The 20,921-nt window shown below is 37.9% G+C and overlaps 1 protein-coding gene across 1 annotated transcript; it reads right to left on the reverse strand.

Annotated features, from left to right (window-relative positions):
* Positions 1–5,316: 5,316 nt before the first annotated feature.
* On the reverse strand, positions 5,317–20,420 carry alkbh3 (alkB homolog 3, alpha-ketoglutarate dependent dioxygenase). Its single transcript, XM_042496210.1, has 10 exons — positions 20,332–20,420; positions 18,945–19,029; positions 17,342–17,451; positions 17,185–17,219; positions 17,014–17,061; positions 15,263–15,366; positions 12,409–12,497; positions 11,942–12,151; positions 11,047–11,145; positions 5,317–6,418 (listed from the first exon to the last, which is right to left on the reverse strand). Exons 2-10 carry the CDS (start codon positions 19,018–19,020, stop codon positions 6,293–6,295), a joined length of 897 nt encoding a protein of 298 aa, XP_042352144.1. The 5' UTR covers positions 19,021–19,029; positions 20,332–20,420; the 3' UTR covers positions 5,317–6,292.
* Between the last annotated feature and the right edge of the window lie 501 nt (positions 20,421–20,921).

Consider the following 20,921-nt stretch of genomic DNA (forward strand, 5'->3'; position numbering starts at 1 on the left):
GTTCACATTCTGTGTATACACCTCAGATTAATTGAGCTAGCATGTTCAGGTTTTTCATAAACAGAATATGCTGTTTAAATGCTCAAATACATAAATTACTAAAAAACCCAATCATAAACGGGTTATTCACGTCTATGTAAATGCACTGACTCATTCATTACACGTCATGGAAGATGCAGGTCAGGCTATGTTTTTTCAAAAAGCCTCAATAGTGACACAGTCCCCAAAGCTGGGATGTTTCTGACCTGCTCACATCCTGCCTGCATACTCAGAAGCTCGTGGGCTGTTTTAAAAGGACTCTCTGCCATTCAACTTGTTGACAGTGTGTTTAACTTTAGGGCTCAGCCCCACCACGAAGGACATTACATGACCAGAATTTATTACTGTTCAAACACCTGCAGCTTTCCTGGAATACAAACATGACAGCATGGTCAAGACGGGCCCGCACAGAACAGCTATGTACTTCAGGGGAAAAATGCAACTGTCGAACTGTGATATGTGGCATAACCCATCCTTTTAACAAAAGTAAAAAAGCATAGCATATTCATTAAATGTGACAATGAGGTCTCAAATCTGCTCTTCCCTGCAGTATTTTGTTATCTCTATATACTGAGACTGGCTACAACAAAGAAAGAAAAAAAGCTTCAAGCTCAGTGTGATAGCGTGCCACAATACGGGCATCCCAGACAACAAATCAAAATGCACAACTGGTTACACTTTGGACATCAATGATAACTGTGGACTGACAAATGCGAGGCGAACGGCAACAACACTCTCAGTGAGGGTGTACCGTACTTTAGCGGTTAATGTTTAACATGTTAATAATCTTAATTTAGTGCTTTGGCATGTTAACATTTGCTGATTTGCAAAAAAAGCTGAGGAATTTGAAAATAAAGCAAACTAAAGTACTGGGAAAAATTAAGATTCTGACCTGTTGATGCTGCTATAGGAAATGATAGGGGATCTCCAAAGTAATTATATTATAGTAATTTAATGGAAATTCCTTAATTGCAAAGACATTTCAGTGAGGAAAATAAAATCTGGAACTCATTGTGGTGCTGGAGGAAAACTCAGTGGATCAAGTCATTAGTATACATCCTCTGGAAACCTCCAACTAATGTTTCTTCAAAAATCTCAGTCTGGACCAAAGTGGTGAATCGACCAGTGTTGCTGATAAAAAGGCATCACATCCTACAAAACACTTCAGTTTCATCAGTATACCACAAATCGAAGTAGGCAATTTTAGAGTCTCAAATCAAACTAACTTTTTTTTTCACTGCTAAAATGAAACTAAAAAGGAAGCTTGGACCTGATTTTGAGTTGCTTCAGATAAGTGAAGGTCTGTCTCCGTCAGGCTGCTGCTGCTAAATGCATGTAATGGAAACACAGTTTGTGTGGACTCTGTATTGTGGTGTGTGTGTCGGCAGTTTGTTGATGTCAGTGGACTTCAGTTCCCAACGTTTGCTACTGTTGTACACTTTCAGCGCTGTAACGAAGCTGAAGAGAGGCAAGGCACTTGGGAATGTGCATAGCGTCACATCCTTTGGATTTTCCCGAAAGTCGGCGTAAAGTCACAATTTTTAAGTTACATTACAAACTTTTCACCTTTTGCCAATAAACAACAATGAACACAAGCAAAAAAAGTTACATACACAACCTTTAACTAAGATTAATTACACAAGTCAGTCTGTTACTTAAAAGAACATGACGTAATAGTGTTGCATCTATACTTCATGTACATAACTATATATTCCCCACTGGATTAATACGCAATTTATCTTAAGCTCTGTAATCAAACATGGTCCTATAGTTTACAGTTCCCTGTCCTCTAATGTGAGACTTAAGAGGCTGGTGGCTGGAGATCATGTGGCCACAATAAACAGCATGGACAGGAACATCGCTGGACTGAGGCCTAATCAGGTGTGATCCTTACAGTGGCTCCAGTGGCTCCAGAGAGAGCTAAAAAGGAGTTAGCAGCAACCGCAGCTCTGAAACAGCTCCCGTAAGCCCACGTTAGTCGCGCAGCACAACAGGTGTCGGGATTTGGAACAAGCAAACAGTGGCTAACACAGGAATGCCGGGCAGCTTGTTAGTTAGCTATCATGTCACATGCCAAGTTCCTTTCCAGGCAGAGTGGAAAACATCCGCAATGACAAGACAGAGGTGGGAAAGTGCTGCAGATACAGGAAGACAATGGCTATTTCTGAATATATAGTGGGAATTAAAATGACCACATGCATTACAGGAGTTATTTTCTCGAACATTTTAGTAAGACTTCATTTATGTGAGTGTTTGTTGCTGATAAAAAAAGGCATCACTTCCTACAAAACACTTCAGTTTCATTAGTATACCACAAATCGAAGTAGGCAATTTTAGAGTCTCAAATGGCTAAAATGAAACTAAAATGGAAGCTTGGACCTGATTTGTCAGGAGTTATTTTCTTGAACATTTTAGTAAGACTTCATTTATGTGAGTGTTTAGCAGTATGGCTATCTGCAGCTGTAATTCTTCATAAAACTTAAAGGGACAGTTCACGCCATCAAAAACACATATTTTTCCTCTTAACTGAAGGTGAAGTGCTATTTATGAGATTGTTAAGGTTTGAGATGCTTAGTGTTGGAGATCTCGGCTGCAGAGATGTCTGCCTTCTCTCCAATATAATGGAACTGAATGGATTTTGGCTTATGGTAAAGCGCCAAAATAAAATAAAATAAAATTAAAAAAAATGCAATGTCTCTTTCCAGAAATCATGACCCCCTTACTCAAGATAATCTACAGACCTTATTGCGAGCAGTTTAAAGTATTTTTTTTTCTACTGAACAACTACAGACAACCATAAGGCAACTACCCATAGATGAGAGGCTCGTGGTTGTGACAGCACGAGATGTAAACATTAATGGTGTCCTCCTTGGCTAAGCAGTAACATTAGCTAGCTCAGCGGTGTTTTAATAAAACCACAGTTACATGCTTACTCTTATTGTCATGTCTACATTGTCTTGCAAGACCCTAAGTTTGTTTTTTTGTTTTTACAATTATTGAAAAGCACTGACAGCGACTTCAGTGTCCACCTGTCTACAGCAGATGCAAAGGCAATGCAGAGTGACAGAATGAAGGATGTGAAGTGAGTGTTGGGTAGGGAAGATGGATATTTATTTTGATTATATTGATTTTATGTAAGTTGCTCCGAGGTGTACCTATCAAACTAAACACCACTCGACACTGACAAGACTGTGTAAACTCACTGCTGCCTTAATTTTCCAAGTACCTTTCCATCAGTACAGCACTCAGAGTAACCATGACAACTTCTTCAGCTGCCCCATCTGACTCTTGCCTTACATTTGTCTGCTGTGTTTCGGTCTTACATGCCAGCTGTAATCTTGTCATTACTGAGCAAACAGATTTGGTAACACATAGTATAGAATAGTATAGTAACACATAGAATAGTATAGTAGCTTGCAGGATGTATTTTTGAGTACAAAGAATGGTTTTCAGGGACTCATACTGTGTTAGAGGGTCAGCAGCAGACACCCTTTCTCCTTGAAAGGACCCTCTCTATGTGTGTGTGTGTGTGTGTGTGTGTGTGTGTGTGTGTGTGTGTTGTGTGCGTGAGAGTTAATGAAGACCCATAGAAAGTGCAGCAGGTTGTGTAACAGGTCCTCGGCCTTTTGTTGGTGCGGTGCAGGTGAGAAATGTGCCATACTGTGCCCCGAATTTACAGGCTTTCCTGATACTGGGCCTCCAGAGGCACAGATTGGGACATGTTGTACCAGAAGACAACGTCGCACCACTGTACACGACACAGGTCTGAGCTGAACATTTTAATTTAGTTTTGGGGACAGTGCCCTCCTGTTCAAGATATCAAGACTAATGTGTTTGTATTTGGAAATGCCTTGTGCCAAATCTTGCACCTGCTCACTGATTACATGTTGTTTTGGAAGATGTTAAGATTCATAATTAGAATAATCATAGCCGAACTAGGAACTACAGGTCTTTCACATTTGTAAAATAAGGTTGGTAAAAATGAGTACGATATATTTGCTGTCATCTTTGTCCCTCAATGGCTCACACAGATTCAGCACATTTTTATTGTACCGTGCTGTTTGTTCTAAATCAAATATCTTTAAAACTGTACTATTCAATATCTTACATCAACAAAAACTCAAATACAATGTCTAATATGAAAGCTGCAAAATCACTGACTCTCCAGTGTCCCTTAGCTTTAGGGAGCATTTTAAAAGTATGTTTCAGCACTTTAACCTTACTGTTTCAATTTAAAGTGAATGTGTTGGAAGGAGCCTCCTGACTGCCCTGTAGCACATGATTTTAATAAAACTACAATATGAACTGATCAAGTACTGTTTTCCATAAAACAGCCTTATCTTTTGGGTAAAGTTACAACAATGGTTGCATAACTTTTCAGGTCTCAGAGTTCCTTTCACTCTTCCCTGTATTTTGCAAACATTGTGCACAGACTGCAGTATATTTTTATGACACGCTTCCTATCACAACGTGGTATGTGGTTTGAACTTGCCTGTCCCATATAAAATTTTAATGCTGATTAAAACTAAGTGTTTAAATTCAATTGTATGTGTTAAATAAGGCATGTTATTTTTATTTGAGAACTATTTTTTTGGAACATAGTACACAATAGAAGATAATTCAGAGAAGTAATTATTTATTTTAGAACCACAGCAATCAAGAACACCTCTTGTATCTCTTTACCGTAACAAAATAAACAGCATCCCATCATGTGGATAATAAAGTAGTGTGTATCCCCCCTTATGTTGGAATAGATCCCAAAGTTGGTTTTCCAAAAGAAGTAGCTCTGGTAATCTGCCAAAGGGCCAATGTTGTTGCTCTTGTTATCCTGTCTGTTACACTAACGTCACATTTGAACTCAGTCAGCATGGAACTTATATAACTCAGGAGTCATATTCAAAACATCAAAAAGCCGTTCCCATTTGTTTCTAATTAATGGGAAGATCAAAATTAGGAGTTTTTAACTACAAACTTTGGGCTCTATTTGTCTTGGAGTCCTTGCTGAGAACACCAAGTTTTGTTTCATTAGTTAATTATGTTTATTTCAGGCTTTTGAAGCTCCTATACCACTGTACACATCACTATGGCTACCTTAGCCACTTTTTTTTTTGTTTGATGTCTGTAGGTTGTTTCTAGTATAGTATATCAATGGCCTTTTTTAATTTAGTTTGCATTGTGATATTCCTTTTGGTCAACAACAGAGTGTAGCGTAGATCAACAAATCATTCAATACAAAAAAAACAACATGCAAATTAAATAAGATATGTAAGTTATTTGGATTATTTAGTTGCTTCGCTGTCTTCAAGTATATATTTTCTACATAGTGTATGCAGTTTTTCAGCCCCAATAGCAACCAAGTTGAACAAAGGTAAACTGCATTTACTCTATCTTAAAACACTTCACTCACTTGAAACACGCTCGCCTCAGATGAACTTTGACGATTCTGGTTCAGGACATATTAGAGGTTCTAAAAAAAAAAAAACCCAAAAAACTGAACTACCGCCTTCAGAAACTGATAGACAAATCTTGTTCTACAGGACAATTAACTAATTCTAGTCCCAATGGAGCTGTAATTGGACTAAGTGGCCACTTAACTTGTTCCTCCCCCTTTATAGCAACTATGTTCTCTCCAAAAACGCTCCCTGAGATAAACAGGGTAGAAAACCACTTACGTTTTCAGGCATTTCACTGAAAGTCACATCAACAGTGACTCACTGTACTGTCAATGGGACACTGTCTTTCACACAGACACTTTCATTGACATGTCATTTGGGCCAAAATGAGTGTTTAGCATAATAACCAAAGATTTTATCAAAAAAACTGACTGAAACAAACAGAAACAAATGTCTGTGCTAAATAACATCAAATTAATATGCAGAGCTGACATTTTATCCAGCCTTTAAACCTTTATTATCACCGTTGTTCTGTTTAGCTTCTCTGAAAACACTGATATCCTATAATCACCACTGGTCACGACTGCAGTGTTATTATGGTTCAATTATCCAACAGCTGAATTCAGGCAAAGTTGCAAATCTCTTTGTTTGAGTGTTGAAAAAAACTGTTATTCAAACTGGGGCCTGTGATTCAGTGATGTGTTTGTTAGACTTGTTTTAAAAAATTGCTTGCAAACTTTCTAAGAAGGATGATAAAATCTCTTCATTGCTCGCACTTCAACCATCAGATCTAACACTGTGTGGATCAGTATTTGAAAACACGGTTTCTTCAGCCTTAAGTACCTGACTTTGAGGCGAGTTTAACGCTGCTTGGGTGTGAATTGCAGCTTGGTTCCCGGCCTCTGGCCCTCTGGCTCTGGGTAGATGGTTCTGAAGGTTAAGTTGATGCGTGGGCCTCTGTCGTGGTACTCTTTAGCCACTTGATGCTAGTGGAGAAAAGAAACAGAGAAAAGCATATTTTAAATTTTCCCTGCAAATATTTACATGTTGGTCTTTTATTCAAAAAGATTTATTTATTTATAAAGTTAAGAGGTCGAGCCTCCAGTGCCACATTTCCATTGCATAGCTTTAATCAAATTGTTTTTTTGGTTTTCCTTTAGCAGAAGTTGTTGATAGCACCTGGCACTTGTTTCAGTACCACCTTGGTCCAGGTATGGTATTCACTTGCCCAAGATTTTTTAAAAATGGCAGACTGCAAAACTACACTGCACAACTAAAGAAGTGTAGACATAAGCATTTTCAAACCAGATGCACTTTTTCCACTGTTCCGCTTCTATTGTGACCGCGCTGCAACAACGAGAAACAACATTAGTTCTTGGAACGCCGTTTTGAGGGACCTTTTAGCTGCTCTTTCAGAGTAGGCACCTTTTACAGCACAAGAGGAACTATGAGTGTTGTAAGTGCACAGTGACTGGTCATACACATGAGCCAATGCAACACTGGTAACCGCCATTTAAAAAAAAAAAACAGACAACACAAAATGCAGCTTTTAACAAAAAAATGAAAAGGAAAAATGGACAAATGGACCAACTGTTAATTCTAGGCTTTACTGAGCACAAATTTTACTTTGTCAAAGAAGTATATAAGAATCATTGACAGCTGGCTTTCAGCACTTTAGCGCTCCTATTTGTGGTGCGAATGTAAACAGAAACAAAGTGCTCAAGGGTAGGTAGTTCTCCCAAGTGGACACTTTTCTCAGGGAGTCCGCAAAACTGTTTGGTCCGAAAACGCCCTGCTGTTGCAGATGAAAGAATCAAGTTTTACCCTGGTACCAAAAGTTAGACGAGTTGATTCAAGTTGAGTTCTCTGCTTTTGGGAAGGACATCTTGAGTCATTAGTTTTTCCCACCAAAAACATGGGGCTGACATGAGACCAGTTCAGCAATATCTTCGTTCTAAATTAATCAAATTGACATTCCTTGTCAAAGGATCAGTACATGACACAAGTACAGGCACTCCTTTATGAATCTGTAATAGAAATATTTATCAATAATAGCTTCAACACAAAATAAAAAATAAAATATAGAGTATAGCCACAAAATATACTTTAATTTAGGAAATAAAGAGTAAAAGAAGCAAAAAATGTTGTTTTAGGCCAAAAAATCTGACTCATAGACTCATGTGCCTTAGGTTAGAAAATAAACAGATCTGGAAACACAGATAAAGAAGATCCACATTTTGAGGGGTTTTCCGAAAAAGAAGCATATTTTTGTTTTGTGGCTGACTTTTGCTCTGCACTCCATACACAGGTCAACCAGAAAATGTGAAAACAGACAAAAGCCCACTATTGTGTCACCGTTTGACATATGGGTGAAAGGCAAATTTATTCCCCTTTGCAAAAACAATGATGAAACATTTTCTCTAATACCACAGACAAAAAAATTCAACTTATTTATGTGCAGACCTTTTGCATATGCGAATGACTTCCACGTGAGCATCCTGTGTCCTGAAAACACAGACACACACTCCTCCCTCACCTACATCTGAGGAGGAGGTGAAAGGTTTGCTTCTTCACAACAGTGTCAAAAGAAAGAGTCCAGAACAGGCCGGTATAACCCCGTATCCTTTTTCAAACAAGAGAAGTACTTTAGCAGGATTGACAGATTTAGTTAAATATTTAGCACTCACTTCCAAACCTCTCTAACTGAGCCAGGGAGGTTTTATTTGGCAGAACAGGGCTGCAGTGACACAGGAAGAATTAATGGATGGTGTGATCTTCTTTTTCTGGCCAGATCTTTAAAGGAGAGATGAATCCTTTGTTAAGATACTCAGCAAGATGTCTCCATAAAACACCTGTGACCTTCTCCCTTTTTTCTCTTTTAAGCTCGAACCTCTGTCACCCTCTCTGTAGTCTTCCCTCTCTTTATTTCCCCTCATCCCATTTGTTTTTACACACACTCCTTTTAATTCACACTAGATTTTTAGTGTGACAAGCTAGATTGTTTTAACTTAAGATATTGCTAAAGCAGTGTCTAACGTATAAAAAAAAAATCAAATCAGTTTGACTCACTATGTGCAACTGATGGACATATGATGTTTTCTGTCCTGATGCTGACCATTTGTATACTAACTGCTCACCCCCTGTTGATTTGAGTTTGAAAGGAAACTTTTTTTTTTTCTTGCATGGCACTGGTGAACCAAGGCTCGGATACAACGGATACAATTTTTGATGATCAGGGTCTGTGTTTGATCAAAACAACAAAACTATACCAACTCTATCATCTATTCACAAACTCTCACACAACTCATGGGGTCTGATCCAGGTCTCATATATCCAGTAGCGTGCTCAGTGCTCTTGTGATGGGGAACTGAACTAGAAGTGTAACTTACCTATGCTTTCTTTAAAGACACACTGTTGACAAAAACAGCAATTTTACCTCACTGAACACAGGAGCTGCTGGTCTGCCACTGCTTAAACAAGTTTGTTTGTATTATTGTGTGACTTTGCTAAATCTGAACTAACACTATAAAACACCAAAGTCACACAATAACGTTAACTAGCTAAATGATCGAGGCAGCGGTAGACCAGCAGCTCCTTTGTTCAGTAAGGTAAAATCACTGTTTTTGTTGAAGAAGTCTGGTTTTGAAAAGAGCATCAAAAATTTACACTTTTATGTCAGTGCCCTGAAAATGGCTGTTAGTTTGGGAAGCAATGAAAAAAGAAAGTGTCCCTCACACAGTCATCATAACACATGGTGAGTAATTGAAATAGAAATGGTCATTTGGGAGATGAAGCGGTCCTTTAAGTTCTCACGGTGTTCCTCTCCTGCACAACTGTTTTGTTATGCATTCTTGTTTCTATTTATTTCTATAGTAAGTTTCAAAAAAGGTAAAAATAAATAGTATTACCTTTTTAATCTACTCTTCCAAAGACTGAAAACATTTAGTGGATATTAAATTCAAACTACTTTAATATAATATATTGTCACTGTCGAGTGCAACCCAATTCTTTTTAACAGAAACCAGTTATGCACTACTTCTATTACATCTATTACACACACAAAGACATTTCCTCCTCTTTCATGCTCTCATATAAACCTGGCCGCTGTCCCTGCTTTTAAAAACAAATGACTCATTATGCTGACACTATACTGCTTTTCTCTCAGGGCCGCTTCATCCATCTTTGCTGCCTGTCGGTCAGGGAAGGAACCTGAGTGCCTTGAACAAAAGTCTATCCTCTCGTGTGTTGACTCAGAAGCACATACACACCCATACGTACAGTTACAATGACACAACACAATCACACACAAACATGAGCAGAGCAGGTGAGGTCAGTCTTTACCTGACCTCAGCCAGCTGAGGCAGATGAGGTTTTCAGTACACAGCTATTTACTATAAATGTCAAAGATTACATGAGGTAATGGATTCATTTGTGTCAAGGTTAAGATTTTAATAATAGACAACATTTTGGATTTAAAGCCAACAAAAGAGCTGTGCTTACTGGCTGTAAGCGCTACTGTGAGCTGAACTTTTGCTGGACGCTGTGTTTCTACATATATATATATATATATATATATGATGCTCGCTTAGAAAAGGCCACAGTGGGAGAAGACTGGCTGATTCGCGAACATGAAATGAGGACTTTTTTACATGAAACCTACTTTTTTCACAACAAAAACCTAAGCACAGTGTCAGCTGGCTGAGACTGGCTGATTTGCGAAGTTGAAATGAGGACTTTTTTACATGAAAAAAAAAAAAGCCTAAGGTGTCAGCTGGCTGAAGTGAGATCACCGGAAGCTAAACTATTCCGCTGAGGTAAATGAGCATTGCACAGCATTGCTTTAGCTATCTTGTATGTAATATCCATTAAATATTACAATATAAAATGTGTGTTTTCTGATTTAAAAAGTAACATTATAAGTCGGCTTCTCAGCCATCTTTTAAGTGTTTACAGCTATGTGGTTTGTTTCCATAAAGTAACAGAGTTGAACATTTAATGGAGTCAGTGTGGACACAGAGCTCCAGTGTTACCCGATGCTACGTGATAGTTAGACACTCTCTATTGGGACACTGTGTCATTATGGTTCTGTCAGGATTGACTGTTGAATCATGTCAGTCCCCTGGCAAAATTCAGTCAACCAGTCTGGTCTGGTGCGGTCCGGTGTTTGGCTCAATATAAAACTGGTTTGAAAATGTTCATACTGGCCCAACCCTATTATGATTACACAGAAAAATTAGGATTTTCTAAAGAAGGGGCTGCTTGTGGCTGAAACTGAGAGCCATTCAGCTTTTTGATTATTCCACAGCCAGGTGTGTCCCATAATGACTTGGGCAGGTCTGGCTCATCTCGAACAAGCCTAATTCATCTGTGTCAGCACCACCAGTGATGTGGACATCAGCTTGAGGAGTGACTGGCAGCTATGGGTGTGAATTAGGTGTGTCTGACACGACACGGAGAGTTGACTGTTTTTTTTTAAAGCAACAAAGCTTCAAAAGAGGCTAATATGGAGGCCACGACAGCATCAGTTATATTAGAACTGAAGAGTATTTCTTAGTTGAAAGACAAACAAAGGTGGTACCGAAGGCTTTTTTTGTATTTGATTGTTGATGCCTACCTGCCAATCATCTTGTGTGGCTCCTTCCATCAGCAGAAGCGTCCCGTGACTCAGAGGAACCCGAATCCGCTCCACATAAGTGTAGTCACCATTGTCCTCCTGACACATAAACATAAAGGGAGTAACGCTCAATGTACTACTGTCAAATGCACACACACAAACACACACACAATTGGTACAACAAACTGTCACACAACTAAACACACATTAATGTGCACAAAGGAGAACTAAAAGCCACAAACTAAGTTAAAGGCACATTCTGTTACTGCAAATCAAAATTACATGCCACTACAACTCGTCTACATTGTGACTAATGAAGCCTGCCTCCTAGGAAGTGTATACTTAAACACTTAAAATAGACAAAAATAAACACGGACCTCTAAATACTCTGCTGAGTCTAAACACAATACCTGACTTAAGCCTTCCCCTCTGTGTCCGATTTTTCACTACCTCAATTTGGCTGCTGTTCTGCACTCCACTGCCCTCAGTCACTTCTTTTTTATTAAGATTTGCAGCAGCTCTGCTTTATTAAGTACAGTAGCGTGCGGTAGAAGCAGGAGATAGCCTTCTTGACTGTGAGCCAAGTCGTAACACCAAACTAACTCATGAGAAACAGCAAAGGTCAGAAAGAGTGTCTGCAGGTTTTAGAAGGCCAAATCAAATACTTTATGAGACCACTTTAATGAATACTGGGAGCTGGAGGACGAAAACATAATAAAACAAGACTTTTTTCTCCCTAAATTAACAAAAAAGGCATATAAGCAGGTATAATATTCTGAGATATTCAATGTTCATAATAAAGTTATAAAGTATCAAACAACACATTTCTTTTGCCACATATAGTCAGAGTATAGTCAGAATGAAAACCAATTTTCATGCTCTACTATCATCTCACAAGTGGAGGCTGTTTGCGGAGGCTGAACACTCTGGTGTCGCCGAGACTGAGCGAGGCGATGGTGGGCTTGTTACCCAATGAGGCCTCGTCGTCACTGTGCCAGCCAATGCTGTCATGGCCGTCCCGATACAGGTTACACAGCAGTGAGTTGAAGCTGTGTCCACTTGCCTGCTCTACTGCATTGCGAAGGGTTAATAGCAATGGATGCCACTGAGGAAAACAGAAAAGAAAGCGATTTCAGTCATTAAGAAGATAAACAGTAAAATAATAACAATTTGAACAGAGGCAACATTGAAACAAATGAGACAACGACACAAGGACAAAAGTATTCTAAAAAAAAAAAAAAGTTAACAAATGGAAATGGTGATCAATTAAGAAACAAAACACAGAAACTAATGTAAAATAAAAGTAGGGATAACTTTAACTTCTTGGAGTTGGGACTTGGAGGTTTAATGAGTGAATCCAACCTGTGTGTTAGCAGCCATGGTGGAGCGGGCGTATGTGTAGGGCAACTCTCCATACCAGCAAGTCAGCCTGGGCTCCTCGTACGCCTCACCTGGACCAACGAACACAAACAAACTTTTACCTCAAAGAAGCCAGTTGAGACCATGTTCAGGACACATTTTGCAGCCTCCACTTGTATCTAAGTCTATTGTAATTGCAGTTAGTTCTCAAAAACTAATCCCCTAAAATTCATTATTTACAGTCACTAAGTGGATAATACTACTGTACACTGTGCATGCTGAGTATTGTAAGATTGTAAAAACTGGTGACCAGTTTTTAGCACTGATACTACTAAACACTTTTTCATGCAGTATTTTGGGGAATATAAACAAGTTTAAATCCCTTTTCCCCATTTAATAAAAATATGCCGAACTGTTCAATACATACATTGTAAAGAGTAACTTAAAGGAGCAGTTCAACCCCAAAGTGATCATTTGTATATCCGTTACTCACCCTGTGTTACATTTGACTCAAAAAACTGTTTTTCCTTCATGCCTCCATTAACAAAGAATACAAAAACTGAGAACATTCCCAATGAACTGAAGTTGTAGGGGTCTCATTTATCCAGTCATATGCTCAAACAGACAGCTCAACAGGGAGCTGAACAGAAACTCAAACTTGTCTATCTCTATCTTGCCAATCTCTTCTCCAGACCAGCAGCTCCCATTTTCAGACATAAAATAACTGTTTTTGTCAATGGGGTCTGGCTTTAAAGAGAGCATAGCTCAGATTCATTTGCCATTTAGTTCGCTGTCGGAGAGGGCTGAGAACTGAGCATACAACTAGATAAATGAGACATGGATTATACTGCTCAAGTTGTGTGAGAGTTCATAAATAAATGTTTTGATAGAGTTTTGGCTGTTGAACGCACACCACTATGACTTAAATTCCCCAAAATATTCCCCTGTTTTGGACTCTTTGTTCACCATAGAGGAAAACCAGTGCCCTCTCTGGTTGAACTCTGACCTCAGCCAGAAGCACTGCTGTCTAAGTGTCTTGATTTAGATCATGAAATATAGAGGTAAAACTCTGATTGTGAAAAGCAATATTTCATACTTGTCACTTTTTCATACTCTATGCTACTGACAGTCTCACATCTAAACATTAATGTGGTAAGAGAATGTATCCAGTCTGTTTTCACTGCTATTCTTTTTTTTTTTTCGCTCAGTGACAATAATAAGTAGGGCAGAAAGCTGACATGGTTTTGTTCTTAATAGATTCCTTTCCAACTTTAACACACATGTACAATGATAATCTGCACCACAATCTATTTCTAGTAGAAAGGTAAGGTAGGGTTAACTACTAAATCTAATTCCTATCTATCTGTTTTACCCTGCTGTTCTTGGTGTGTCTTTCTTTCTCTGGGAACAAGATCTCTTCCAAGAACCAATTCCCTGCCATTAGTGTATTTTGGCCGGCCTTCTGGTACGAGAACACGGCGAAACCAAAACAAACTGCTCCAGCAGCCGTTGCTTTTTATGGCGATGAATTATTCGGGCACCCTAGAGCTTAAACTAATAAATATGTGTGGTTATTTATCAACTGTCAAAAGTCCTACCATGAAAAGACGCTATCGCAGGAAAAGATTAAAAGCTACAGGATCCAATTTGGAGTCGTGAGCAATGGTCGGAAAAACTGAGTCAAGAGGGTTTTAAAAAAAAGACAGGATACATGACAGGGAACGAAGGAGAGGTGACTGGTGAGGGGTTAACATCCATTTTCCACTACTCCTTCTTTAACCCAAACATCACATGGACTTTGTTGACAAAGTCTCAAAGGGGAAGGATTAAGATTACACAACTTTATGTTCTGTGTTTAGATATCATCTCAGTCCCCTTGTCTTTATCGTGCTGTTTGTCTGCTGCTGAGCTATCGCAGAGTTAACACACGATGGACGAGAGCCAGCTGAGAGAAAGGCTGATTCTGAGGCAAGTCTGGCTGCAGATCAACAGGCTCGCTGTATAGACTCTGTCTGGGTACAATGTGTGTTATTCTTTCCTCTTAAAAGGAAAATGCCAACTGTTTGCACAAGTTATGCACGTGCAAGGAGAGAGCGGCTGCAGTTTTTCTGTTTGGCAACTTTTGCAATCTGTGAAGATATATGGTTCTGTTTTTATTATTATTGTAATAATTTGTAGCAATGGTGGCAATAAGAGTGGGATTAGTATAAGCATTATTGTACTCTCTTTTTATTAATACAAATTTTCAATGGAGACAGACAGATAGACAATAAAAAAAATGAGATGAAGTATATATATATATATATATATATATATATATATATATATATATATATATATATATATATATATATATATATAGTCAACTATTGTCACTATTGTTTATTACTATATTTTTTTATTATTTATTTATTTTTCTTTCAAATTTATTTACTTCGCTGGTGTCTGGGGAGGGTGAGGTGTGTGTGCTTAAATGTTTTCTATATATTTACTGAAAAAAGGTATAAATAAAGTTGAGAGCACTGTTTTTCAGTTCCTAAATAAAATAAAATAAACTCTTGATGACTGTTTAAAAAAAAAAAATATATATATATATATATATATATATATATATATATATATATATATATATATATTGTGCTAGCTTGAATGAAAAAAAAAATCCAAGCACTTTCTAATTTTTATATGTTCCTTAAAAAAAGTCTCGAAAAGTACAACACTGTTCTGTGATGAAAACAGACATGAACACAAAAATACACCTGCTGCAGCGGGGTAACTTTGGTCACCCTGCAGCTTACATCATAGGCACACATTTCACCCTTTCCATGCTGCTCATCCATAGGCTTCTGGTACCCACCCTGTCTGTAGTTGGTCTTCTGAGACCAGGGAAGCTCTGCCAACAGCTTACTGAACATCCAGTCAGCCTCTTCTGGGGGGAGAAACCCAGGCAGCAGTTGCAGTCTGGACAGGAAAGACAAAACACAGACAGACTAAGAACTCGAAAAAGTACAATGGATATATACAGCATGTGGCTCTTACATATTGAAGGTTTATACATGATAGTCAAAAATAGGGCACCTATGTGGCCGATGGATAAAGGGCTCCAAAAAAAAAAAAAAAAAAATTCACTGCATCAAGTCTGGGCATGGATCTTTTCCTGTCACATCTATGATATCAACTGTCTGATAGAGGCATACAATTGCAGCTGATTTCTGAAGGTTTCTAACTGGTCCAACAAAAAGAGACTGCATTACACCAGTACTAGCATCCCTGCACTAACTCCCTGTCTCAAAGACACACATGTTTTTGACAGCATTTTTTTGCTCTTAGTGGCTGTAATATTTTAAGATTGTTTATTTTTTACAGATTGATCTTACAAGTCTAATTACGTTTTTGTTTGACACAGTTGCCCTCTATTTTTTGAGTGCCATTTATTGCTGTTTTTGTTGTTTTATTTTACTTGCTAATGTTGTGACATTTATTTCTAGCTGTACAACCCTTTGGTCAACTGTGGTTGCTTTTAAATGTGCTATAAAAATAGTCTTAGCTTGACAATATTTCCCAAAAATAATATCAATGGTTAGTCAACAATACATAGGCTGCTTGCCTGATCCAGCGAGGACTTGGATGCAAAGCAGTCATAAAGTGCTTATTTTCAGTATCATGAAGAGTAAAGATCAGCAAAACAGCAACATTCCTGTTCTTGAGAGAAATGAGGTGTTAGGGAAACACCACAGGTTTACCTTTCCTTTTTCTTCTTTTACACGTCTTTCCAACGCTCTTCATGATGATCGATTACAGTCACAGAAATACTGACTGCTAGCCTTCTTTGGCTCAAAGCCTAGTTTCATGCTCTCAGTTTTCTGTTATCTTATTGGTTCTGGGTCTTTATGTCCTGCTATAAGCATCAGATCAATGCCTAACAAGTATATGAAATTACCTAGATGTCAAAAATGCTCTATGTATAAACACATGCTACAAAATATTCAGTTTCTATTAACTCTTTGAAACCTGAGAAAATTAGTTAGATTTTTTTTTGTCCAAAAACATGAGGAGAGGGAAACTTAACAATACATGGTCCAAATAATAGCAAGAAATTAGTAAAAGATTTTAAGAAAGTTACCTGAAAATAAGAAAAAGAGTAAGAAATAAAACAAACAAACAAGAACATGACTAAAAAAAGTGCAGAAAAATACATATAAGGGTTTTTTTCTGTGACATAATTTTAAATATATAATTATAATGATTATAAATATGATCTTCTGGATATTTTTCCCTAGTTTCTGATACTTTTCTAATAATTCTCCCCACTTTTAACAACTATTTTTTTTTAGTTTTTTTCTTCATCACCTTTCACTAATTTCATGCAATTTGAGGGAAATTTGCAGGGAAGTTTGTCATTGCCTTTTTCCCCATTTTTTGAAAGAAATCAAACCCATTTGCTCAGGTCTCAAAGGGTTAAAACAATCCTATGTGTGCTAGTGTATAACAAACGTGAGGCAGGACATTCACCTAGAACTTGTAGGATGACTGCCATCTAGTGGATTTAAATATCAATCACAAATTTGTAATCATCAAAAATCATCTGACCAGTGACGCTGTACTCACCTAGACACTCCTGACGGTCCATGGCTGATCTCATAATCACCTGCTTCTCTATCCAAAACAAAATAATGCATGTTAGCCAACCAGTGAGTAGGATACAACCAAATAAAAAGACACAGAAACACATTTAAAAGAGAAAAGTCTATCACGTGAAGACAGCAATGTGTAACTTACTCTATCACCTTCTCGGGTGGAACATCTCTAACTGGCTGTGATGAAGAAGAGACAGATCAGAGAAAGAGTAAACACTTTTTGATTAAGCATTCGAACAGGCTGCTAGAGACAAAATTATACAAAAATTCAACTGTGACTTTCTAGGTTTACTGTCTACCTTGGTGGGTTGGTGAAACTCAAATGTCTTAGGAGTTTTCTGTGGCCCACATCCCCAAGAATTAGGGACTTGGTTGAGATTTTTGGGTTGTTGGTTGTTTGGGGCTGCTCCTAAATAAAATAAGAAAAATAAGATGCTGTTTTCTACAAATCAGGCAAGTTAAAAGGATTCTAAAAAATCAGTTTTTTGTTGTTTTTTGCTTCACAGCAAGACACAAATGTCACGTTAGGGGCATTCCATTAGAAATAAATCACTCTCTGATCTAATCCCTTCACACTGCAGCAACTCAATGTATTTACATGACTTTGAAGGTGACATGGTTGTTGGTGCCAGACGGGCTGGCCTGAGTATTTCAGCAACTGCTGATCTACTGGGATTTTCACACACAGCCATCTCAGAGGTCAGAGGAGAATAGCCAGACTGGTTGGAGCTGACAGAAAGGCAACAATATAACTCAAATAACCACTCGTTACAACCGAGGTACGCAGAGCATCTCTGAAAGCACAATACATCGAACCTAGAAGCAGACGGGCCACAGCAGCAGAAGACCGCACCGGATGCCACTCCTGTCAGCTGAGAACAGAAAACTGAGGCCACAATTCATACAGGCTCACCAAAATTGGACAATAGAAGATCGTTGGTCTGATGAGTCTTGACTTCAGCAGTGAAAGCATGGGTCCATCCTGCCTTGTATCAACAGTTCAGGCTGCTGGTGGTGGTGGTGTAAGGGTGTGGGGGATATTTTCTTGGCACACTTTGGGCCACTTAGTACCAACTGAGCAAATGCCACAGCCTGTCTGAGTATTGTTGCTGACCATGTCCATCCCTTTATGACCAAAGCATACCCATCCCTTGATGGATACTTCCAGCAGGATAATGCACCAAGTCACAAAGCTCAAATCATCTCAAACTGGTTTCTTGAACATGACAGTTAGTTTAATGTACTCAAACGGTCTCCACAATCACCAGTTCTCAATCCAATAGAGCACCTTTAGGATGTGGTGGAACAGAAGATTCACATCAGGGATGTGCAGCTGACAAATCTGCAACTGCACGATGCTATAATGTCAATATGGACCAAAAACTCGGGGGAAATTTTCCAGCACCTTGTTGAATCTATGCCTTTAAGAATTAAGGCAGTTCTGAGGGCAAAAGGGAGTCCAACCTGGTACTAGAAAGGTGTACTTAAAAAACTGGCTGGTGAGTGTACATGTTGGGGGAGTGCTAGAACTGGGTTAGATTATCTAAAATGACCAACCGTTAAGGAGAGCTCGGGGTTGGCCCATATTGGCCAACCACTCCACCTCACAACACAGATATCCACTTCAAAAATAAACATCAATATGGTTTTATGATCATTTAAAAGTTAACAAAACAAGTTTATCCACAGTTTCAATACTTTTGGTCTCCAAAACGAGAAAAATTCACACCCATGTTCAAATCGAAAGGGGTGAGGCCAGAAAGCGATTAACCTCTGATGGAACTCCCCCTTCAGCATCTGGGGCCTTATAAACAATGATCTCATCCAATGCGGAGTAGGCAGAGGAGTCGTTTACAACCAATATAACAAATATAACAGCATATACATTGATTCTTAAATTACCCGTTGGTCCAGAGTGTTTTGGCAGTTGTTTGGCCCAGGAGCCCTGGACTCTGGCACGCTGACGCTTATCAGACATCACATCACTCTGCGAGGTGAGAGGGGAAGAACAAGCTGTCATCAAATTCTTCCCCAAAACACAAAACACAATAAATAATGAGAACACAAAATGTTATGTCTAATATGTCTATTTTATTTCATTTGTTAACAGGTTAAAAACAACACCAGGTTTAAAGGTGGCACATGTCTTTTAGCAGTAAAGTTATCATTGACGAGGACTCAAGTGACACAGACATTTAGGTAGAGCCATACGATTAACTGTACAGTCCTGAACTTTCTTCTTTTTTTTTTTTTTTAAGTGTGTGTCTTTGTGTCCTATGTGCCCTTTGGTGGTAATACTCTAGTTTTGTAGTGTTTTGTATAGCTTGGTCTATTGATTTGAATTACATCTGAACTACTTATTACATTTGCAATTTTCATCCCATTTGCACAATTCACTGCATAATAGAAAATAGCTCTTTTTTCCATTTAACAGTAATTGTATTGCTTTTATTTAGTGCTGACTTACTTTTCTACTTTTTGTATTATTTTGTTTGTGTACTTGCATGTTTACAGCAGCAGTCTTTCAAACCCATCTAAGTCCTGTACATTTGGCAGAATTGGCAATAAAGTTGACATGGACTTTGAAAAGTTATAGTATATATGTTTAACTATGACTGGTTTATGATGGCTTTCAATAGGGTGGTTTTCATTTTATGTTGTGCTCCACTACATGAGCTTTGATTAAGTTTGTCTGTCTGCTTTTTGTCTTAAAATTTTTGTTTGTTTTTTATTATTAACATCAATACCAAACAGCTACTAACAGAAAACACTTTTGGGCAAGATCTTGCACAATATACATCTTAAAATATAATTGAATTTGTGCTGTTCCGTTAAAAAAAAAAAAAAAACACGAACAGTCACAAAAAAAGTTACTGTGAACTAAGCGGTATTTGTATTATCGTCCACACCGATCTTTTCTACACCATCACCGAGTTGTTGACTCGTAAAATGTATGTTTTTATTTTATTCTTTAATAAAATATGCACCAACTTCAAGACGATTAATTTACTGATAATTGCTTACGTTAAGTTACATTTAAGTACCACGTTGACAAACAATAACAAGTTTTTCACTCCTAATAATATTAATAATAATAATAATAATTTCTAAAGCTATCTATCAAATAGTATTTTAACGAGCTAGCTCGTCTCACCGAAACAAACAGACATAGGCTAATATAGCTAGCTATGCTCACTTAGCCAAACCTTCGTTAAGTTACTTCAGTAAAATCTCTGCTCAGGTCAGAATTAAAAAAAAAAATAAATTAACTAATCTTTAAACGACTTACCAAAATTGCTGCTGCAACGCAACACAACAGCTGAGAGAAGAGAGAAAAAAGACAACTCTACATTTCTAAAACGCCTGTTTGACAGCCATGGTGTGTTTCAAGAAAACAAATCCTGCCTGGAACTGAGATGCCAAATATAGGTTCCGCCACGTTCTTAATTTTTTTTTCCCTTTAAACTGTATTTGTAATGAAAAACTGGCTTTTACATTCATTAGTGGGTACATCAAGTAAAATTACAGACTAAGCGTTATTTGATTAAAATAAACAACAACAATAACAATGAATTAAAAATTTAAAAAATAAAAAAAAGAGAGGAGACAATAAAAACAGTCAGAGATCTACTCAGGAATTAAGATATGGGTCAAATTATTTATGTGCAAGGCCTGTTTAGTTCTAATATATTTAAGTGCTTTTTTGAAATTCATCAACTCATTCATAAACTGCCACGTTTTTTAATATCTTTCTGCCCAAAATCTTTGGTTAAATTATACAGAGCCAGCTGTAGAAAGTAAATACGCATAACTAAGGTACTATCCTTAAGTATAGTTTTAAGTTTGGCTATTAGGTCTTTACATTATAAACTACTATAT

This window comes from Plectropomus leopardus, chromosome 11 (genome assembly GCF_008729295.1).
Source record: "Plectropomus leopardus isolate mb chromosome 11, YSFRI_Pleo_2.0, whole genome shotgun sequence".
NCBI classification, from domain to species: domain Eukaryota; kingdom Metazoa; phylum Chordata; class Actinopteri; order Perciformes; family Serranidae; genus Plectropomus; species Plectropomus leopardus.

Excerpts from the sequence above, each read along its gene's own strand:
- alkbh3 (XM_042496210.1), bottom strand. The coding sequence starts at position 19,020 with ATGTCTGATAAGCGTCAGCGTGCCAGAGTCCAGGGCTCCTGGGCCAAA. Across the intron at positions 17,220-17,341 it reads AGTTTCACCAACCCACCAAG|CCAGTTAGAGATGTTCCACC; the intron begins GTAGACAGTAAA and ends TCTTCATCACAG. Across the intron at positions 15,367-17,013 it reads GGACCGTCAGGAGTGTCTAG|ACTGCAACTGCTGCCTGGGT; the intron begins GTGAGTACAGCG and ends TTTCCTGTCCAG.